This window comes from Heterodontus francisci, chromosome 39 (assembly GCF_036365525.1).
Source record: "Heterodontus francisci isolate sHetFra1 chromosome 39, sHetFra1.hap1, whole genome shotgun sequence".
Lineage (NCBI taxonomy): Eukaryota > Metazoa > Chordata > Chondrichthyes > Heterodontiformes > Heterodontidae > Heterodontus > Heterodontus francisci.
The window spans coordinates 43,115,240-43,138,349 of NC_090409.1; the positions used below are offsets into that span (position 1 = coordinate 43,115,240).

At 55.1% G+C, this 23,110-nt stretch overlaps 1 protein-coding gene across 3 annotated transcripts in view; it reads right to left on the reverse strand.

The window, feature by feature from the left end:
• LOC137352799 (dual specificity tyrosine-phosphorylation-regulated kinase 1A-like) overlaps positions 1 to 23,110 on the reverse strand; it is a 123,079-nt gene that overhangs the window by 39,725 nt on the left and 60,244 nt on the right. Inside the window, exons 1-2 of one of the 3 annotated variants that reach the window (XM_068018633.1) lie at positions 20,510 to 22,613; positions 2,762 to 2,985 (exon numbers count right to left, since the gene is read on the reverse strand). In XM_068018633.1, the coding sequence (XP_067874734.1) occupies positions 2,762 to 2,985; positions 20,510 to 20,642 (357 nt within the window). In that variant the 5' untranslated portion in view covers positions 20,643 to 22,613. Of the gene's footprint in view, positions 1 to 2,761; positions 2,986 to 20,509; positions 22,616 to 23,110 lie in introns of those variants that run through there. The other 2 variants (XM_068018635.1, XM_068018634.1) reach the window with 2 other exon arrangements.

The following is a 23,110-nucleotide window of genomic DNA, read 5'->3' on the forward strand; positions in this document are numbered from 1 at the left end:
CAACCATGTCCTTTAGGACTTGACCAGCTCAGTCAGTAGTGGTGCTACTGAGCTACTCTTGGTGATGGACACTGAAGTCCCCCACCAGAGTACATTCTGTGCCCTTGCCACTCTCAGTGCTTCTTCCAATTGGTGTTCAACATGGAGGAGTACTGGTTCATCAGCCAAGGGGGGACACTAAGTGGTAATCAGCAAGAGGTTTCCTTGCCCATGTTTGACCTGATGCCATGAGACTTCATGGGATCCGGAGTCAATGTTGAGGACTCCCAAAGCAATTCTCGCCCGACTGGAAATCACTGTGCCGCCACCTCTGGTGGGTGTGTCCTCCCAGTGGGACAGGACATACCCAGGAATGGTGATGGTGGTGTCTGGGACATTGTCTGTAAGGTATGATTCTGTGAGTATGACTATGTCAGGCTGTTATTTGACTAGTCTGTGGGACAGCTCTCCCAACTTTGGTTCAAGCCCCCAGATGTTAGTAAGGAGGACTTTGCAGGGTCGACAGGGCTGTGTTTGCCATTGTTGTTTCCGGTGCCTAGATCATTGTCGGGTGGTCCACCTGGTTTCATTCCTTTTCTTAGACTTCGTAATGGCTTTGATATAGCTGAGTGGCCGCTAGACCAGTTCAGAGGGCATTTAAGAGTCAAACACATTGCTGTGGGTCTGGAGTCACATGTAGGCCAGACCAGGTAAGGACGGCAGATTTCCTTCCCTCAAGGACATTAGTGAACTAGGTGGATTTTTACAGCAATCAACAATGGTTTCATGGTCACCATTAGACTAGCTTTTAATTCCAGATTTAATTCCAAATTTCACCATTTGCCATGGTGGGATTTGAACCCATGTCCCCAGTGCATTAGCCTGGGACTGAAGGCACGGCCACCAATGGTGGAGTGATGGAAATCGGGGGATGCTTAAGAGGCCAGAATTGGAGGAGCACAGGGATCTCAGAGGGTTGTAAGGACTGGAGGAGGTTACAGAGATAGGGAGGGGGCCGAGGAGGCAACGGAGGGATTTGAAAACAAAGATGAGAATTTAAAATTGAGGTGTTGCCAGACTGGGAGCCAATGTAGGTGAGGGAGCACAAGTTTCAGCAGCAGATGAGCTGAGGCAGGGGCAGAGATGGGCGATGTTACAGAAGCGGGGATCAGGATTTACAGGACGCCATGATTGCGAGCAGTCTGCTTCACCCTCAGACAGTAGCCAGGGAGAGGAATAGCCAGCGAGAGGAACAGAGTCAATTGCCCATAAATGGGGTTTATGTGGGGGGGGAGGAAAATGAAGACAATGGCAGCGGAATTCATGATATTTAACTGCGGCAAATTTCCGTTCATCCAGTACTGGATGTCAAATAAGCAGCATGATAAATCAGAGGGAGTTTATCAAAGGCCTTTGACAGACCCTAAATCAGACAACGTCTTCATCAAGATTGGGGGTGCAAGGGAAAGACTAAGGATTTGGGGTTGAAGGATATAGGACATAGATTTTGGTTACTTTCTGGTTCTCTACATTAATTTTAACAAGATGTATTTTTAATTATTGTTACATTGGAGTTGAAAATGATACAGGAATCAGAGATACTGATAACACTAGGAAATCTATTTTAAGCTGTTCTCTCAGCAACCCTTCATGCGTAGAGGCTTCTGAGAGGAACACAACAGTCTCTGTTTTTTGGGCTGGGGGAGGGGAGTGTGTGGAATATGGAAAGCCCCCTTTTCACAATCCCCATCTTTACCGTTGCCTCCAGGTGTAAACACACACTCCAACTGTGGTCACTGAATGGTGATCAGGTTCAGGGACCCTGGCTGACTGCTCTCACAACCTCTCTGCTCACTGACCCCAGGGTGCTAAGGGCAACAGGCTCCATCACTATGAGATCAGCCGACTTGTCACAGACCCACGTGGCGATCAGCTTTTAGAACTTTTAATACACTGTGGCATCACACCACCATTTACACCATCACCTTTCCCAATCACCATCCGGTGCAGCCAGCACTGAGGAGGTGATGGTTCTTTCCCCCCCCCCCACCTCCCGACTCTCACTTAGCTGGCAGGAGACTCTGAGCCATTGATCAGAGCCCAATGTCTCAACACAAAGCTACAAAAACATGAACCACAGGGCACAGGCTCAGGGGCACACTACAGTGGATCACAGCTACCAGGAACTGGGCACCACGACTCCCCCCACCACAGCCCCAACCCCCGGGGGCACCCCACCACAGCCACCCTCACCACCACCCCCCCGAGGACACCGGCACCATGGCCTGAGAATTAAACCCCACACAAAGTTAGCAGAAATCAACAGCAGCGGGAGGCGCTGGGTTTTGGTGAAATGCGATTATGCTATGATACTGAACACGACCAGGGCTCAGGAGTCATAATCAATCAGATGTCTCACAAAAACATATCCAGACAATGCCATGGCCTTGCATCATTCCCCTTTACATTATCAAGTGATTCTGCTTCCCCTTCTATCTAAAGAGGCAGTAACCATTTCATGGAGGCTAAACAAGCTACAGAATCAAAGTCCATCCCAGCCTCCCACCATGGAGAGCAAAACCACTCACTGTATTAAGTTCCCTTTTCTTCCTCCTCCTACAGTGCTAGGATCCATTTGTTCCCCCTCTCCGAAATGCTGACGTGAAGGGCATGCAATAAAATTAATATGTAGCAGAGAGAGAATCACTTTATACCTTAACAGCAGAAAAGCAAACTGACCGCAAACGTTACTCCACTCCCACCCCCAGATACCTGGACTTACCCTGTCGCTGTGGTTGCCTCTCTGGTGGTCAGCAGTCGGTGCCCGGCCAGCAGTTACGCCCCAGTGATGCCCCTGCCGGACCTGCTGGAGTTCACACATGGGCTGCACGTTGCCGAGTGGCAGGTGCCCGTGCTGGTTTGACATGCTGGGCTCAGCGGGGGTGAAGCCAAACGAGGCAGCCAAGCAGTGCGAGGAGGGTGGCTTGCATCCTGAACTGGTCCCACCTGTGTACATAACAGAGAAAAGGCAGAGAAAAGTCAGCCAGTAACTGAACACACACCACACAAAACTCACCACCACCACCCCGCAAAAGAGGCACACCGCGCAAAACAGACACGCCGCGCAAAACAGAGACGCCGCGCAAAACCCTTGAAATACACTTCCAAACACAGAGGCAGCACTTAGAAGATGTGAAAACTACTAGACGACTAATTCAACAGGACTGTGATGGGACAGGGAGTTGAGATGTGACACATTCCACTGTAGGTCTGACTGTAGAAATTGTACAAAGAGCCAACAGGCCAACACACACCAGGCAGGAGCTGATGGGATTATACTGTTCAATCGCAAAGCTACTTGTGCTGTTTTCAGCAGGAGCACCCAGCTGCCAGCAGTTTGCACAGTTAATGATGTCTGCGGCATGGCATCTTTTCACTTTGGGTGGCTGGAGATGGGTTTCTCACAGGGCACGTCTTATGTGCTCGAGTCCATTTGACACACAAATCAGTATCATTTGGAATTGTTAAGATTCTGGTTAAAATGAGATGGCCTTCCCGAGGCAATCACGAAGACGACAAACAGCAGTTTGAGGGAAACCTCGCTTGCATCAGTGTTGATGCTGTGGATGTCAGTTCATGCTCTACGTGTAGGGAGTCAGTGAAATGTTCACAGAACTGAAGCTGTGGAATCCAGGGAAATGTCCTATCAGTTAATGTTTACGTTTAGTTGATTACCCAAGTCACACGATCCAATGCTGTGCTTATTTTGCAGCAGTGCCAGTGCCGGAAGCAGATTCAACACTAACTTCCTAAAGGGAACCGGATAAATACTTGATGGAAAAGAATTTTCATGCTTAAGGGCAAAGAGCAGGGGGGAGTGGGGACGAGTTGGATAACTCTTTCAAAGAGCTGGCACAGACCGTCGAATTTGTTAAATTATCATCTGGCTGCTATTTTTTCTTCGTTCACTGGTATATATGCTGGAGGATCTGGTAAGCTTCACCAGCTCCGCCTCCCCCCCCACCCAAGCTCCCCTCTGGTTTACACACTCATGCACCACATGAATCCCAGCGGTTTTGGTGGAGTTGTTCACTGCTGAGACACAAGGTTTATTTTTCATATTGACACCACCTCTTTCTCTCTCTCCCTCTCTCTCTCTCTCCCAGCAGAAGGAGAATGAAGCTTTCCTTATCCTGGTTTGGTTCAGGCTTTTATCTGCTGCTCTTTCTCACTCCCCTGCCCTCCCTTCCCCTTTGGCTTGGCTCAGTCCCCCCATGTACAGGTGACCCCAGTGAGCAGTGGATACAGTATCCTGGACTGGAAGAAGTCCACGTGAGTTATATTCCTCATGTGGAAGTAGTGTCTGGGGCTCGGGAGAGGTGAATGGACAGAACCTGCATCTGTTGAGGGGGCTGGGAATGAGCAGCTCGTAGTCAAAGTAGTGGAAGGAAGATTAAAAAGGTACCTGGAAGGAAAGGTCCGTTCCGAGAGCAGAGAGGAGGGGAGTAATGTGTTTGTCAGTGGGATAACCATGTCATTGGCAGAAATTGTCTGGCAAACATAGAGACTGATGGGGTGAAAGGTCAGGACAAGTGTCTCTGAAGATATAAGGGAATAAACAGTGTGCATTTGGTATTAGAGACCGAGGATACCGCAGATAGAGTAGGATTTAGGGGAGGAGAGGCAGGCAGAGAGAGAAAACGAATGGCACGCACACACACACACACACACACACACAGGGCAGGTGGGGAGAGAGAGGATATATATTGAGTACAAACTGGTAAGGAGTGTAAATCTGGACTACATCACCTGCCTGTGCAATGACAGGCATCACACACGTGGCAGACATTTATAATTTCATAGTCATCAGCTGCAAATTATTTTTGGACAAATTTAATATCACCATCAGTCATCCTTCTGTGTGTGTCATCAACACAGGACTTGGGGTCAGGTGGGTCTAATATCCGCAGTCCCCACAGCTGAGAATGCCCCCAGTTAGAGTACAGCACGCGAGTGCACAATCTGGAACAGATTTAAAACACTGGAGATGTTTAGAGTGTATAGCACTCGTCACTTTGCAGTTTACTGCCCCATGTCCAGTGCAGAGTCTCCCAAATAGCGCGCTTTAAACCAGACAGATGACAGCATGAATCCAGCTGGGACAGAGTCCAGTGCAAACCACAGCAGGTTTCAGATACACTCCAAGGAGCCAAACTCACCAGCACCAAAGGAACGCCTTTAAAGAATGCACTCATTACTTTCCTTATTCACAACACCACAGGTCCCCTGCTCCACCCCTCAACCCCTGACTGATTCTCATCACGTCCACCTTCCACAACCTCAACCAAGTGCCCACTCTTCACGTATGAGCCCAGTCAGTGTCTCTGGGCTATTCAACCCCAACTGGCATCCTATTTACCTGGCGTCCACTCACGCATGTTCCAAAGGGAATTCCTGGATAGAATTCCAGGAATGAGGGCCGATTGCCCCACCTCCCAAACCCAGCGTCATTCCCTACCTCCTCACCCCACCCAAACGGAGGTAAGCAAATTCAACGCAGGGGCTAGATCCTGGGACCCCTCAGATATGTATGGCCTCGTGGGCGACTCACTCACAGTTAAAGTGGATTCTGCCATTCGCCATGTACAAACAGAAACAGTATCCTACTGTGGCCTACTCCTGCTCCTAATTCGTATGTTCTTATCGAACACCTGCGGGCACTGGCATCTTTAAGTGCTCTGCATCTATCAGACAGGATAATAATTGCTTGCTCTTCACACAAAATCTTATCCTCTGAGATTTCCCGTCCCTCCTCAGCAGACCCAGTGCCTGAGCCTCCCTCACCACTAATCTGCTCAACTACCCGAAATGGAGGGGAGATTTGGGACAGATTTATTAAAACAGGCTCTGGTATGTTTCTGATGGTCAGAATAGGCCATTTCACAGCAGTCAGAGAATTCTACTTAACAGCATTTCCTAAGTCAGTGAGTGAAGACAAGAGCAAGCAGACAATGATTACTGATACATACACCAGAGAGACCAAGGAAATGGAAGAGGGAATAAGAGGCCAGATAGAAAGCACAAGAGGCAGAGCGCTAGAGGGAGTGCACTAGACAGGGAGCAGGCGAGAGACAGAGCGCGCTAGACAGGGAGCAGGCGAGGGGCAGAGCACACTAGACAGGGAGCAGGCGAGGGGCAGAGCGCACTAGACAGGGAGCAGGCGAGAGACAGAGCGCGCTAGACAGGGAGCAGGCGAGGGGCAGAGCGCACTAGACAGGGAGCAGGCGAGGGGCAGAGCGCACTAGACAGGGAGCAGGCGAGAGACAGAGCGCGCTAGACAGGGAGCAGGCGAGAGACAGAGCGCGCTAGACAGGGAGCAGGCGAGGGGCAGAGCGCACTAGACAGGGAGCAGGCGAGGGGCAGAGCGCACTAGACAGGGAGCAGGCGAGAGACAGAGCGCGCTAGACAGGGAGCAGGCGAGAGACAGAGCGCGCTAGACAGGGAGCAGGCGAGGGGCAGAGCGCACTAGACAGGGAGCAGGCGAGGGGCAGAGCGCGCTAGACAGGGAGCAGGCGAGAGACAGAGCGCGCTAGACAGGGAGCAGGCGAGAGACAGAGCGTACTAGACAGGGAGCAGGCGAGGGGCAGAGCGCGCTAGACAGGGAGCAGGCGAGGGGCAGAGCGCGCTAGACAGGGAGCAGGCGAGGGGCAGAGCGCGCTAGACAGGGAGCAGGCGAGGGGCAGAGCGCGCTAGACAGGGAGCAGGCGAGAGACAGAGCGCGCTAGACAGGGAGCAGGCGAGAGGCAGAGCGCGCTAGACAGGGAGCAGGCGAGGGGCAGAGCGCGCTAGACAGGGAGCAGGCGAGGGGCAGAGCGCGCTAGACAGGGAGCAGGCGAGGGGCAGAGCGCGCTAGACAGGGAGCAGGCGAGGGGCAGAGCGCGCTAGACAGGGAGCAGGCGAGGGGCAGAGCGCGCTAGACAGGGAGCAGGCGATGGGCAGAGCGCGCTAGACAGGGAGCAGGCGAGAGACAGAGCGTACTAGACAGGGAGCAGGCGAGGGGCAGAGCGCGCTAGACAGGGAGCAGGCGAGGGGCAGAGCGCACTAGACAGGGAGCAGGCGAGAGGCAGAGCGCGCTAGACAGGGAGCAGGCGAGAGACAGAGCGTACTAGACAGGGAGCAGGCGAGAGGCAGAGCGCGCTAGACAGGGAGCAGGCGAGGGGCAGAGCGCGCTAGACAGGGAGCAGGCGAGAGGCAGAGCGCGCTAGACAGGGAGCAGGCGAGGGGCAGAGCGCGCTAGACAGGGAGCAGGCGAGAGACAGAGCGCGCTAGACAGGGAGCAGGCGAGGGGCAGAGCGCGCTAGACAGGGCGCAGGCGAGGGGCAGAGCGCACTAGACAGGGAGCAGGCGAGGGGCAGAGCGCACTAGACAGGGAGCAGGCGAGAGGCAGAGCGCGCTAGACAGGGAGCAGGCGAGAGACAGAGCGCGCTAGACAGGGAGCAGGCGAGGGGCAGAGCGCACTAGACAGGGAGCAGGCGAGAGGCAGAGCGTACTAGACAGGGAGCAGGCGAGGGGCAGAGCGCACTAGACAGGGAGCAGGCGAGGGGCAGAGCGCGCTAGACAAGGAGCAGGCGAGGGGCAGAGCGCGCTAGACAGGGAGCAGGCGAGGGGCAGAGCGCGCTAGACAGGGAGCAGGCGAGGGGCAGAGCGCGCTAGACAGGGAGCAGGCGAGGGGCAGAGCGCGCTAGACAGGGAGCAGGCGAGGGGCAGAGCGCGCTAGACAGGGAGCAGGCGAGGGGCAGAGCGCGCTAGACAGGGAGCAGGCGAGGGGCAGAGCGCGCTAGACAGGGAGCAGGCGAGGGGCAGAGCGCGCTAGACAGGGAGCAGGCGAGGGGCAGAGCGCGCTAGACAGGGAGCAGGCGAGGGGCAGAGCGCGCTAGACAGGGAGCAGGCGATGGGCAGAGCGCGCTAGACAGGGAGCAGGCAAGAGACAGAGCGTACTAGACAGGGAGCAGGCGAGGGGCAGAGCGCGCTAGACAGGGAGCAGGCGAGGGGCAGAGCGCGCTAGACAGGGAGCAGGCGAGGGGCAGAGCGCGCTAGACAGGGAGCAGGCGAGAGACAGAGCGTACTAGACAGGGAGCAGGCGAGGGGCAGAGCGCGCTAGACAGGGAGCAGGCGAGAGGCAGAGCGCGCTAGACAGGGAGCAGGCGAGGGGCAGAGCGCGCTAGACAGGGAGCAGGCGAGGGGCAGAGCGCGCTAGACAGGGAGCAGGCGAGGGGCAGAGCGCACTAGACAGGGAGCAGGCGAGAGGCAGAGCGCGCTAGACAGGGAGCAGGCGAGGGGCAGAGCGCGCTAGACAGGGAGCAGGCGAGAGACAGAGCGCACTAGACAGGGAGCAGGCGAGGGGCAGAGCGCGCTAGACAGGGAGCAGGCGAGAGGCAGAGCGCGCTAGACAGGGAGCAGGCGAGAGACAGAGCGCGCTGGACAGGGAGCAGGCGAGGGGCAGAGCGCACTAGACAGGGAGCAGGCGAGAGACAGAGCGCACTAGACAGGGAGCAGGCGAGAGGCAGAGCGCGCTAGACAGGGAGCAGGCGAGGGGCAGAGCGCACTAGACAGGGAGCAGGCGAGGGGCAGAGCGCACTAGACAGGGAGCAGGCGAGGGGCAGAGCGCACTAGACAGGGAGCAGGCGAGGGGCAGAGCGCACTAGACAGGGAGCAGGCGAGAGGCAGAGCGCGCTAGACAGGGAGCAGGCGAGAGACAGAGCGCACTAGACAGGGAGCAGGCGAGGGGCAGAGCGCACTAGACAGGGAGCAGGCGAGAGACAGAGCGTACTAGACAGGGAGCAGGTGAGAGACAGAGCGTACTAGACAGGGAGCAGGCGAGGGGCAGAGCGCGCTAGACAGGGAGCAGGCGAGGGGCAGAGCGCACTAGACAGGGAGCAGGCGAGGGGCAGAGCGCGCTAGACAGGGAGCAGGCGAGGGGCAGAGCGCGCTAGACAGGGAGCAGGCGAGGGGCAGAGCGCGCTAGACAGGGAGCAGGCGAGGGGCAGAGCGCGCTAGACAGGGAGCAGGCGAGGGGCAGAGCGCGCTAGACAGGGAGCAGGCGAGGGGCAGAGCGCGCTAGACAGGGAGCAGGCGAGGGGCAGAGCGCGCTAGACAGGGAGCAGGCGAGGGGCAGAGCGCGCTAGACAGGGAGCAGGCGAGGGGCAGAGCGCGCTAGACAGGGAGCAGGCGAGGGGCAGAGCGCGCTAGACAGGGAGCAGGCGAGGGGCAGAGCGCGCTAGACAGGGAGCAGGCGAGGGGCAGAGCGCGCTAGACAGGGAGCAGGCGAGGGGCAGAGCGCGCTAGACAGGGAGCAGGCGAGAGACAGAGCGCGCTAGACAGGGAGCAGGCGAGGGGCAGAGCGCGCTGGACAGGGAGCAGGCGAGGGGCAGAGCGCGCTAGACAGGGAGCAGGCGAGGGGCAGAGCGCGCTAGACAGGGAGCAGGCGAGGGGCAGAGCGCGCTAGACAGGGAGCAGGCGAGGGGCAGAGCGCGCTAGACAGGGAGCAGGCGAGGGGCAGAGCGCGCTAGACAGGGAGCAGGCGAGGGGCAGAGCGCGCTAGACAGGGAGCAGGCGAGGGGCAGAGCGCGCTAGACAGGGAGCAGGCGAGGGGCAGAGCGCGCTAGACAGGGAGCAGGCGAGGGGCAGAGCGCGCTAGACAGGGAGCAGGCGAGGGGCAGAGCGCGCTAGACAGGGAGCAGGCGAGAGACAGAGCGCACTAGACAGGGAGCAGGCGAGGGGCAGAGCGCGCTGGACAGGGAGCAGGCGAGGGGCAGAGCGCACTAGACAGGGAGCAGGCGAGGGGCAGAGCGCACTAGACAGGGAGCAGGCGAGGGGCAGAGTGCGCTAGACAGGGAGCAGGCGAGGGGCAGAGCACGCTAGACAGGGAGCAGGCGAGGGGCAGAGCGCGCTAGACAGGGAGCAGGCGAGAGACAGAGCGCGCTAGACAGGGAGCAGGCGAGGGGCAGAGCGCGCTGGACAGGGAGCAGGCGAGGGGCAGAGCGCACTAGACAGGGAGCAGGCGAGGGGCAGAGCGCGCTAGACAGGGAGCAGGCGAGGGGCAGAGCGCGCTAGACAGGGAGCAGGCGAGGGGCAGAGCGCGCTAGACAGGGAGCAGGCGAGAGGCAGAGCGCGCTAGACAGGGAGCAGGCGAGGGGCAGAGCGCGCTGGACAGGGAGCAGGCGAGAGGCAGAGCGTACTAGACAGGGAGCAGGCGAGGGGCAGAGCGCGCTAGACAGGGAGCAGGCGAGAGACAGAGCGCACTAGACAGGGAGCAGGCGAGAGACAGAGCGCACTAGACAGGGAGCAGGCGAGGGGCAGAGCGCGCTAGACAGGGAGCAGGCGAGAGGCAGAGCGCGCTAGACAGGGAGCAGGCGAGGGGCAGAGCGCGCTGGACAGGGAGCAGGCGAGAGGCAGAGCGTACTAGACAGGGAGCAGGCGAGGGGCAGAGCGCGCTAGACAGGGAGCAGGCGAGGGGCAGAGCGCGCTAGACAGGGAGCAGGCGAGGGGCAGAGCGCGCTAGACAGGGAGCAGGCGAGAGTCAGAGCGTACTAGACAGGGAGCAGGCGAGGGGCAGAGCGCGCTAGACAGGGAGCAGGCGAGAGGCAGAGCGCGCTAGACAGGGAGCAGGCGAGGGGCAGAGCGCGCTAGACAGGGAGCAGGCGAGGGGCAGAGCGCGCTAGACAGGGAGCAGGCGAGGGGCAGAGCGCACTAGACAGGGAGCAGGCGAGAGGCAGAGCGCGCTAGACAGGGAGCAGGCGAGGGGCAGAGCGCGCTAGACAGGGAGCAGGCGAGAGACAGAGCGCACTAGACAGGGAGCAGGCGAGGGGCAGAGCGCGCTAGACAGGGAGCAGGCGAGGGGCAGAGCGCGCTAGACAGGGAGCAGGCGAGAGACAGAGCGCGCTGGACAGGGAGCAGGCGAGGGGCATAGCGCACTAGACAGGGAGCAGGCGAGAGACAGAGCGCACTAGACAGGGAGCAGGCGAGAGGCAGAGCGCGCTAGACAGGGAGCAGGCGAGGGGCAGAGCGCACTAGACAGGGAGCAGGCGAGGGGCAGAGCGCACTAGACAGGGAGCAGGCGAGGGGCAGAGCGCACTAGACAGGGAGCAGGCGAGGGGCAGAGCGCACTAGACAGGGAGCAGGCGAGAGGCAGAGCGCGCTAGACAGGGAGCAGGCGAGAGACAGAGCGCACTAGACAGGGAGCAGGCGAGGGGCAGAGCGCACTAGACAGGGAGCAGGCGAGAGACAGAGCGTACTAGACAGGGAGCAGGTGAGAGACAGAGCGTACTAGACAGGGAGCAGGCGAGGGGCAGAGCGCGCTAGACAGGGAGCAGGCGAGGGGCAGAGCGCACTAGACAGGGAGCAGGCGAGGGGCAGAGCGCGCTAGACAGGGAGCAGGCGAGGGGCAGAGCGCGCTAGACAGGGAGCAGGCGAGGGGCAGAGCGCGCTAGACAGGGAGCAGGCGAGGGGCAGAGCGCGCTAGACAGGGAGCAGGCGAGGGGCAGAGCGCGCTAGACAGGGAGCAGGCGAGGGGCAGAGCGCGCTAGACAGGGAGCAGGCGAGGGGCAGAGCGTGCTAGACAGGGAGCAGGCGAGGGGCAGAGCGCGCTAGACAGGGAGCAGGCGAGGGGCAGAGCGCGCTAGACAGGGAGCAGGCGAGGGGCAGAGCGCGCTAGACAGGGAGCAGGCGAGGGGCAGAGCGCGCTAGACAGGGAGCAGGCGAGGGGCAGAGCGCGCTAGACAGGGAGCAGGCGAGGGGCAGAGCGCGCTAGACAGGGAGCAGGCGAGGGGCAGAGCGCGCTAGACAGGGAGCAGGCGAGAGACAGAGCGCGCTAGACAGGGAGCAGGCGAGGGGCAGAGCGCGCTGGACAGGGAGCAGGCGAGGGGCAGAGCGCGCTAGACAGGGAGCAGGCGAGGGGCAGAGCGCGCTAGACAGGGAGCAGGCGAGGGGCAGAGCGCGCTAGACAGGGAGCAGGCGAGGGGCAGAGCGCGCTAGACAGGGAGCAGGCGAGGGGCAGAGCGCGCTAGACAGGGAGCAGGCGAGGGGCAGAGCGCGCTAGACAGGGAGCAGGCGAGGGGCAGAGCGCGCTAGACAGGGAGCAGGCGAGGGGCAGAGCGCGCTAGACAGGGAGCAGGCGAGGGGCAGAGCGCGCTAGACAGGGAGCAGGCGAGAGACAGAGCGCACTAGACAGGGAGCAGGCGAGGGGCAGAGCGCGCTGGACAGGGAGCAGGCGAGGGGCAGAGCGCACTAGACAGGGAGCAGGCGAGGGGCAGAGCGCACTAGACAGGGAGCAGGCGAGGGGCAGAGTGCGCTAGACAGGGAGCAGGCGAGGGGCAGAGCACGCTAGACAGGGAGCAGGCGAGGGGCAGAGCGCGCTAGACAGGGAGCAGGCGAGAGACAGAGCGCGCTAGACAGGGAGCAGGCGAGGGGCAGAGCGCGCTGGACAGGGAGCAGGCGAGGGGCAGAGCGCACTAGACAGGGAGCAGGCGAGGGGCAGAGCGCGCTAGACAGGGAGCAGGCGAGGGGCAGAGCGCGCTAGACAGGGAGCAGGCGAGGGGCAGAGCGCGCTAGACAGGGAGCAGGCGAGAGGCAGAGCGCGCTAGACAGGGAGCAGGCGAGGGGCAGAGCGCGCTGGACAGGGAGCAGGCGAGAGGCAGAGCGTACTAGACAGGGAGCAGGCGAGGGGCAGAGCGCGCTAGACAGGGAGCAGGCGAGAGACAGAGCGCACTAGACAGGGAGCAGGCGAGAGACAGAGCGCACTAGACAGGGAGCAGGCGAGGGGCAGAGCGCGCTAGACAGGGAGCAGGCGAGAGGCAGAGCGCGCTAGACAGGGAGCAGGCGAGGGGCAGAGCGCGCTGGACAGGGAGCAGGCGAGAGGCAGAGCGTACTAGACAGGGAGCAGGCGAGGGGCAGAGCGCGCTAGACAGGGAGCAGGCGAGGGGCAGAGCGCGCTAGACAGGGAGCAGGCGAGGGGCAGAGCGCGCTAGACAGGGAGCAGGCGAGGGGCAGAGCGCGCTAGACAGGGAGCAGGCGAGGGGCAGAGCGCGCTAGACAGGGAGCAGGCGAGAGACAGAGCGCACTAGACAGGGAGCAGGCGAGGGGCAGAGCGCGCTAGACAGGGAGCAGGCGAGAGGCAGAGTGCGCTAGACAGGGAGCAGGCGAGAGACAGAGCGCACTAGACAGGGAGCAGGCGAGGGGCAGAGCGCACTAGACAGGGAGCAGGCGAGGGGCAGAGCGCACTAGACAGGGAGCAGGCGAGAGACAGAGCGCACTAGACAGGGAGCAGGCGAGAGACAGAGCGCACTAGACAGGGAGCAGGCGAGAGGCAGAGCGCACTAGACAGGGAGCAGGCGAGAGGCAGAGCGCACTAGACAGGGAGCAGGCGAGAGGCAGAGCGCACTAGACAGGGAGCAGGCGAGAGGCAGAGCGCACTAGACAGGGAGCAGGCGAGAGACAGATATGGATAGGTTAAGCAAGTGGGCAAAAATGTGGCAGATGGAGTATAATGTGGGAAAATGTGAGGTTGTTCACTTTGGCAGGAAGAGTAGAAAAGCAGATTATTTAAGCGGAGAGAGACTGCAGAATGATGCGGTACAGAGGGATCTTGGTGTCCTTGTGCATGAATCACAAAAAGTCAGCATGCAGGTACAGCAAGTAATTAGGATGGAAATTGGAATGTTGGCCTTTATTAAAAGTGGGATTGAATATAAAAGTCGGGAAGTCTTGCTACAACTGTAAAGGGCATTGGTGAGACCACACCGAGAGCACACTGTACAGTTTTGGTTCCTTATTTAAGGAGGGATATACTTGCATTGGAGGCAGTTCAGAGAAGGTTCACTAGGTTGATTCCTGGGATGAAGGGGTTGTCTTATGAGGAAAGGTTGAGCAGGTTGGGCCTTTACTCATTGGAGATTAGAAGAATGAGAAATGATCTGATTGAAACGATCAAGATTCAGACAGGGCGTGCGTGACAGGGTAGATGCTGAGAGGATGTTTCCCCTCATGGGCGAATCGAGAACAGTTTCAGAATAAGGGATCTCCTATTTAAGACAAAGATAAGGAGGAATTTCTTCTCTCGGAGAGTTGTGAGTGTTTGGAATTCTCTACCCAGAGAGTTGTGGAGGCTGGGTCATTGAATATACTGAGTTTGATTGATTCTTGAACAAGAGATCTGGGGAACAGGCAGGAAAGTGGAGCAGAGGCCGAGATCAGATCAGCCGTGATCGTATTAAATGGCAGAGTAGGCTCAAGGGGCTATATAGCCTACTCTTTTTCCTATTTCTCATGTTCTTATGTAGACGGAGTGTGTGCAAGAGGCAGGGAGTGCACACAAGACAGACACAGGAAATATGAAAATTGAGACAGAGCACTGAGGAGTAACAAAAAGGACAAAAAAAACTGGCAGAGAAACAGTGCAAAAGGAAAAGTGAAGACGTTTCTCCTCATCTCAGTCCTAAATGGCCAACCCCTTATCTCAGTCCTAAAATTTCTTCTTATTCATTTGTGGGATTTGGGCGTCACTGGCTAGGCCAGCATTTATTGCCCATCCCTAATTGCCCTTGTGAAGGTGGTACAACTGAGTGGCTTGCTCGGCCATTTCAAAGGGCATTTAAGAGTCAGCCACATTGCTGTGGGTCTGGAGTCACATGTCGGCCAGACCAGGTAAGGACAGCAGATTTCTTTCCCTAAAGGGCATTAGTGAACCAGATGGGTTTTTACAACAATTGACAATGCTTTCATGATCACCACTAGACTTGCTTTTTAATTACATATTTATTAATTGAATTCAAATTCCACCATCTGTGATGGGATTTGAACCCATTTCCCCACAGCATAAGCCTGGGGCTCTGGGTTACTAGTCTAGCAACATTACCACTATGCCACCGCCTCCCCCACTGACCCGTTATCCTGAGACTATGACCCCTCGTTCTAGACTCTCCAACCAGGGGGAAAAAAGAGCTTCTCAGCATCTACCCTGTCAAACCCTCTTAAGAATTTTGTATGTCTCAATGCGGTGTTTCTCCAGGAGGAACACAGCACAATCTAAAATGTGTTTTGACTATTCTACAGTACATTGTAGAGTATACAAGAGGAGGGGGAGGAGGAGGGGGGAAGGTGTGACACAGAGGAAAGGTCTGATCAGGATATGGGAGCACCATGCACTGTAATTGGTTGCACTCCAGCTGAGTGCCAGTAATGGACACACCAGCCTCTGGCTTGCCATTCAGCTAATCAAGAAATACACCCAAACAGGAAGTGAGGCCCTACTAAGAGTTGTTAACACTGAGGCCATCTGCTGATTAATGGAGAGGCCATTAACAATGCTGCTCTGATGGCTTTCCTTTTAATAAAGGGTCGGAAAGTCTGGGGGAGGGAGGGTGGTGGAAGGGTCAAAGGTCCTTTTACTCAAATATCGCCATCATCATCATCCGGTCAAAAAACAGGGAGGTGGTGACTGTTAAAACAATGATTAACGCCACAAACACATCCTGACATAGGCCCCCTCAGCTTTAGCCCGTACTGGTCACATCAATAACAGGGGAAATAGCAAGTGGCATTAGGCAGCTCTGAGCCAACTCCCAGCACTTTAATACAGTAAAAAGGAACCAGTAGATGTAGAATACTTCGATTTCCAAAAGGCATTCACTAAGGTTTTTTCATTCTTTCATGGCATGTGGGCGTCGTTGGCCAGGCCAGCATTTGTTGCCCATCCCTAACTGCCCTTGAGAAGGAGATGGTGAGCCGCCTTCTTGAACTGCTGCAGTCCATGTGGTGCGGGTACACCCACAGTTCTGTTAGGGAGTGAGTTCCAGGATTTTGCCCCAGCGACAGTGAACGAACGGCAATATATTTCCAAGCCAGGATGGTGTGCGACTTGGAGGGGAACTTGCAGATGGTGGTGTTCCCATGCATCTGCTGTCCTTGTCCTGCTAGGTAGGAGAGGTCATGGGTGTGGAAGGTGCTATAGAAGGAGGCTTGGCGAGTTGCTGCAGTGCATCTTGTATTTGGAGAGTATTCCATCACACTCCTGACTTGTATCTTATAGATGGCGAACAGGCTTTGAGGAGTGAGGAGGTGGGTTACTCGCCGCAGAATTCCCAGTTTCTGACCTGCTCTTGTAGCCACAGTATTTATGTGGCTGCTCCAGTTAAGTTTCTGGTCAATGGTAACCCCCAGGATGCTGTTAATTGGGGATTCAGTGATGGTAATGCCATCTCTTACTGGAAATGGTCATTGCCTGGCACTCGTGTGGCACGAATGTTACTTGTTACTTATCAGCCCAAGCCTGGATGTTGTCCAGGTCTTGCTGCATATGGACATGGACTGCTTCAGTCGCTGAGGGGTTGCCAATGGTACTGAACATCGTACAATCGTCAGTGAACCTTCCCAACTCTGACCTTATGATGGAGGGAAGTTCATTAAAGAAGCAGCTGAAGATGGTTGGGCCTAGGATATTACCCTGAGGAACTCCTGCAGCAATGTCCTGGGACCGAGATGACTGGCCACAACCATCTTCCTTTGTGCTTGGTCTGACTCCAACCAGTGGAGAGTTTTCCCCCTGATTCCCATTGACTCCAGTTTGGCTAGGGTTCCTTAATGCCACATTCTGTCAAATACTGCCTTGATATCCAGGGCAATCACTCTCACCTCACCTCCTGAGGTGCCACACGAAAGGCTAAAAAACAAGATAAGGGCTCACGGTGTTGGGAGTAATATATTAGCATGGAGAGAGGATTGGTTAATGAACAGGAAGCAGAGAGTAGGGAGAAACGGGGCATTTTCAAGTTGGCAGACTGTGACTAGTGGAGTGCCGCAAGGCTCAGTGCTGGGGCCTCAACTATTTATAATCTATATTTATGACATAGACAAAGAGACCGAGAGTAATGTATCCAACTTGGCTGATGATACAAAGCTAGGTGGAAAAGTAAACCGTGAAGCAAGCACAAAGAGGCTGCAAAGAGATATAGACAGGTTAAGTGAATGAGCTACAAGGTGGCAGACAGAGTATAATGTGGGGAAATGTGAGGTTATTCACTTTGGCCAGAAGAATGGAAAAGCAGAATATTTTTAAAAGGCGTGAAACTTGTGAATGTTCTGAGACTTGGGTGTTTTCAGAAAACAGCAAGTTAACATGCAGGTACAGCAAGCAATCAGGAAGGCCAATGGCACGTTGGCCTTTATTGCAAGGGGACTGGAGTACAAGAATAAGGAAGTCTTGCTATAATCCTACAGGGCTTTGGTGAGACCATACCTGCAGGACTGTGTGCAGTTTTGGTCTCCATATCTAAGAAGGATATACTTGCATTGGAGACAGTACAGCAGACTGGTCCTTGGGATGAGAGGGTTGTCCTATGATGAGAGGTTGAGTAAATTAGGCCTATACACTCCGGAGATTAGAAGAATGAGAAGTGATCTCATTCAAACATATAAGATTCTGAAGGGGGTAGACAGTGAGAGGTTGTTTCCCCCTGGCCAGGGAACCGAGAACATGGATCACAGTCCCAGGATAGAGGGCTGATCATTTCAGACTGAGGTGAAACATTTCTTCACTCAGAGGGTTGTGAATCTTTGGAATTCTCTACCCCAGAGGATTGCAGATGCTCCATCATTGAATATATTCAAGACTGGGATAGACAGATTTTTGGTCTCTCAGGGATTCAAGGGATATGGGGAGCGGGCAGGAAAGTGGAGTTGAGGCGGAAGATCAGCCATGATCATACTGAATGGCAAAGAAAGCTGGAGGGACTGAATGGTCTACTCCTGCTCCTATTTCTTATGTTCTTAGGAACTTTCTGAAATAGTCACCCTAGTGAATAAAAAACAGGAGCGCTGGAGATACAGGAGCCTCGTGCCATTTGCCAAATCATTGCACTAACTGGGGACAATGAAAGCCAGAGATGGCAAGTACTGAGGTGCACAGAAGGCTCTGTATCAGGCACTTCACTTCCGACAAGCTGTGCAGCTCCACCCTCAACTGAGACAGGACTGTGATGAGATGTTAAATCTAACGGTTACAGATTAAGTGGACACTGTGGCAAAGTGCAGCAAGTAAACGTTCACGATCTGAAACACAAATATCAGTGTTCTCAATCACAGCAAATCCTCTTCTCCACAGTTTCATCCCTTCACACTCAGGGTGCATTTGTCTCTACGCTGGACAATGATCGAACACTTAGTGCCATGTGTATCCTGCTCAAGATTTATGAACACCAGCGGTGGGATGGACTGGGTGAAGGGTTCACTGACCTAAACATTCTCTCTCTCCCATTCAGCTACACATCCTTCGTCCTTCTGAAGTTCCAACAGACAATTCCAGGGGATGAGATCTCATCAAACCAGCATTTGGCGTGCCAAGAAGCTGTTCATCTTTGTGAAGAATCAGGGCTGAAGTCAGATCCCCTCCTATTGCCCAGCACGTATGCACCCGCACTTTTCAGCAGACATCACTGGACAGTGATCAGGAGCAGGAACTCTGGCTGATTTCCTCTCTCTCTAACCCAGGGCTCACTGGACAATGATCAGGAGCAGGAACCCTGGCTGATTTCCTCTCTCTCTAACCCAGGGCTCACTGGACAATGATCAGGAGCAGGAACACTGGCTGATTTCCCCTCTCTCTCTAACCCAGGGCTCACTGGACAGTGATCAGGAGCAGGAACACTGGCTGCTTTCCTCTCTCTCTAACCCAGGGTCACTGGACAGTGATCAGGAGCAGGAACCCTGGCTGATTTCCCCTCTCTCTCTAACCCAGGGCTCACTGGACAGTGATCAGGAGCATGGAACACTGGCTGCTTTCCTCTCTCTCAAACCCAGGGGTCACTGGACAATGATCAGGAGCAGGAACCCTGGCTGATTTCCCCACTCTCTCTAACCCAGGGCTCACTGGACAATGATCAGGAGCAGGAACCCTGGCTGATTTCCCCACTCTCTCTAACCCAGGGCTCACTGGACAGTGATCAGGAGTAGGAACCCTGGCAGAATCACGTACAGCAGGTAGAACATAAGAAACAGGAGCAGGAGGAGGCCATTCAGCCCCTCGAGCCTGCTCTGCCATCCAACAAGACTATGGTTGTACTTTTACATCAACCCTGCTTTCCTGCCCTCTCCTCATATCCCTCGATTCCCTTTGTGTTCAAACAAACATCCTGTCCTGCGGTCACCTCCTGAACCACTTCAGTGTGAGCACAGCATCAAACCCTGTGACTGATGACATTTCTGATGACATTAACTGCTCCCTCTGCTAAACTCACTGATACTCAATCAAGCGAAACAGAAAAACTGCCTGACTTGCCTTGTAGACGTTTCTCCCGAGCTGGTCTCAGCTTTTCCAGCTGTATCTGCTGGTGGATTGTTGCAGAGGCACATTAGCAGGGACAACGCTGCTAAACCAATGCTGCAACCTAACAGCGTCCTTATACTCTCCTAAATCAGTGACATTGTCTCCCTTATCTCTCCCAGAATAAATACCATGTTAACTATGTCACTGTTTGCATTTTCTTTAAAAAGGGCTCTGATCACAAGACTCCCACTGCAAGATGGCAATGCAAACGTCTAGGACTGCCCAGTACTGAACAGTTGTAATTTCATATTAACTTGGTGCAGATGGCACAGAGAAGGCACATGGTCCAGTCACCTGGCAACAGAGTATGCCAGCTACAGCAATGATTTGAAGGAGTCCTCTCTCCTCTGGCTAGAATCCAGGGCACTCTCCACCCAGCTGCTAATGGACACCAAACCACCATAATTCAGCACAGTATCCTAACACCCTCACCATCCACGCTGCATTATCCTACAGTGATTGGCCAAGGCTACATCTGACAGACGTGTAGGTTTGTGGCCATGACAGACTGGATCAAGGAGGGATCCTCCGCCAGCTCGAGTGTAAAAGCCCAAGAATGAACACCCGTGTAGATTTAACACCGTCCTCCTGTCTCAGGGAATCTGTATGTAGGAGGAAGAGATCTGTCAATTCTCACTCCCTGAACATTCTGCCAAAAAGCACCATTACAATGAAGACTACAAGAAAGGAGGATTCTTCTTCAATATACCTCATCGTCTGTCTCTGCAATACAAGTGAACAGGGCAGGCAAAGTGGAGAAATTGCAAGGCAATGCTTCAATGCTAGTTAGATACACAACGCTGGGTTATTACAGGACTATTTAGACCAACAGTATGGATACACTATTGTATTTCAGCCAAACCCCCTGTAGTGCTGGACTAAATTCAGTTCCTCAAACTGCTGCCAGCAGGGCCATTGCCCGTGACAATCCTGTAACTTTCAGGACTATACCCCAGCATCACGAAGCTCAACACCCTCTTTAGACACAGCCCAGGTTTGGAAGGGCAGAATCTGGAATTGCTGTGCTGTAAGTGGATGCGGTCACACACTGAGCACTGAAACCCTAGTTTCAGGCAGATCACAACCGCCGCCCCCCCCCACCCCCTCCCACGCACTCCCCCCACTCCACCCCAAGCACAGGCAGATCATACTAACTTCGTGATGGCTTCTTGCTGCAGTGGGAGGCAGGCAGGTAACAAATGGGATCCTGTTTAATCCATTCTGACTGGAGGGCAGCCAGCATACTCGGAGGAGACTGTTCAACTTCGCTGGTGGAAGTAATCACCATTGGAACAAACTTTGTAGAGCAGGACAAGCTCCTGAAAACCTGGCGCAGGTCCGAACAATGGGAAGTTCGGTTTCACAAAGCAGCGATGCAGAGAAGGGGGGAAGCTTTGTGGGACAGAGGGCGCCTCGTACCAGCACGGACTGGAAGACCTGGCAACGCAAAGTGCAAGATAATTCGAAAACGAGCCAGCAGGTCCCACACTGCACACTTAGAATGAACTCCGGAGACTGGTGACAGCAGCAACCAGTAATTGAATGTCGATGAGACACAGGGGTGGAATTCAAGAGCAGCGAGTGCCCACACAGATACTGCAGGTAAATAAATAGTCTAAATAATCTGTCAGCTGCTTGTCCATGAGAAGTAATCACACAGTTATGTACATCTTACACCCCCTCTCCAACAAACACGAAATAAGGTATCAGCTGAAAATCTGCACCAAAATAAAACTGAAGATATCCCACGGCCTCTTCAAATGCTTCATTCAATTTTGAAAAGGAGCTGTAGCTGAGCTCTTCTGCTCCAAAGTCAGACACCCCAAGTTGCTGAAGTGACCTTGTGGGAGGTGAGATGAACAGTTTCTGTACAGTATACGGTATACACACACGGGTAGGGTTTCTGCGACCAACTCGGAAAGGGAAACGGGAGAGAGGGCAGCCTGGCACAGGCAAGTAGGCTGGCTCACAGTTGTATCCCGAGATCCGTTTTGCGCTCCAGCACTGGGGAGGGATTGTATATCTGATTTTTGTTTGAACTTGACAGATTCACGTGTTTAAATGCCCTTTCTTTGGCTTGTAAATATATCCCAGAGACGCCACACTCATGTCACCAAGGCCAGCTTCCTTTTCTATTGTGCTGTAGCGTGAAGCTCTCACTTCCAGAGAAAACCTGCCCCCCCCCGTCAAAAAAATCTGAAACACACACCGTCCTTCCAGTTCAAATGTTCAGTGCCACTTTCTTGTCCCCATCGCCAACCCCTCATCCAAAATGTAAATTTCACGCACACAGAGTTTTGACAGGAGGCGACAGCAGATTCGCTTACTGCAGCTTTTAAAAAGGCAGGGCTCCTGTTTCGATGCTGCAAAGCTTTTGCCTCTTGAGATTTTTCTCCCTCAAATTCCCAGTTGGCTGTCAGCAGTCTGGTCTGACCTTTCACTTGGGGGAGGAAAGGGAGGCAGGTCAGACTGAGGGCGGTGTTCCAGTTAAACCCCCACCTCTCCAAGATTAAAGCCCCGGTGACAACTCAGGTGCCAAGTTGTTTGCAAATGGAGAAAAGTTCCCAGTCACTGAAGGAGCGATTGGTAGCAACACCGAAAACTGAGACACAGACAAGCCTTCAAACTGCAGAACAGAAATGTAGCACCAAGCTGAAACCTGAAGAGCAAGAAGAATCCGGGATTAAAGGAAGGGGGAGATTTTGCACAGGAGTGTGTTTTACAGCCAGCGGCTTTAAATGATATCAGTTGTCTTGGCTGCTGCATCCCAGAAGGTTCTCCTTGCATCGCATTTCTGCTTCTCTCGGTCTCCTTTTATCCAATTCATTCCAACTCCCCGCATTGCTTCGCTGCTGCTCAGGAGGGGAGGGGAGAGGAGGGGGGGGGGGGGACGTCAAACTTTCTCTTTTTAACCAACTTAGCTCTTTACAAAAATCTCCTGGTCGATCAGGATCCCCTCCTTGGGTTCTCTCTCTGGTCCTCTGCTGCAGTCTCAGAACCCCAGCCAGTCCAAGACTCTCTCAAATGCCACTCTATTGCAGCTAATCCATTGCCTGTGTCGGTAAAACGCCTTTTAATCCACGCAGGAAGGAGTTCCCTCTGGCTGCTGGAGGAAATGCATTCATTTATTCATGGCTGCAGTTTCCTCTCTCTCTCCAGGTTGCTGCGGCTCCTTGCAACAAGCCTGTTTTAATTATTGCTTTAATCCAGTAAATGGGATGAGATGCAAACAGACATCAACAGCTGGGAGCTGGCCGGCTGCAGGAAATCAGTTCGAGTCCACACCCAGGCTGGAGATTGAGGATCGACTGAACAGCGGGGGAGGGAGGGCTAGAACAAAAAAAAACCAGGAGCTGGCCAGCAAACCCAAACCTCCCTCGCTGCTTTTCACACGTTGCAATCACAGCATTGCAGCAGATTGCATTTCATTCCGCGGGGGATCCTATCTGCTGTGCATTTTCTCGGCCTCACTGACTTCCCAAGGCTTTCTGTCCCCTTGTCCCAGTCTAGTATGGCATGGTCCCGTCCGCTCTGGCCGCACCAGCTCCATTTATAGTAAGGAGCCGGCAGTAAATTTAGCACCAACCAGGCGCACCCCCGCCTTGGCCTCAGTCCCAGAGTGTTCCCTGCACCCCCACCCCCACAGTCCAAGGGCACATTAACTCAGGCAGCATCCCCAGCCTACCCCAGGGTTATTTTCAATAATCAGGATGTGATCATTGCTGGGGGAAGGGGGATTCAGAGGCAGCTTCTCTC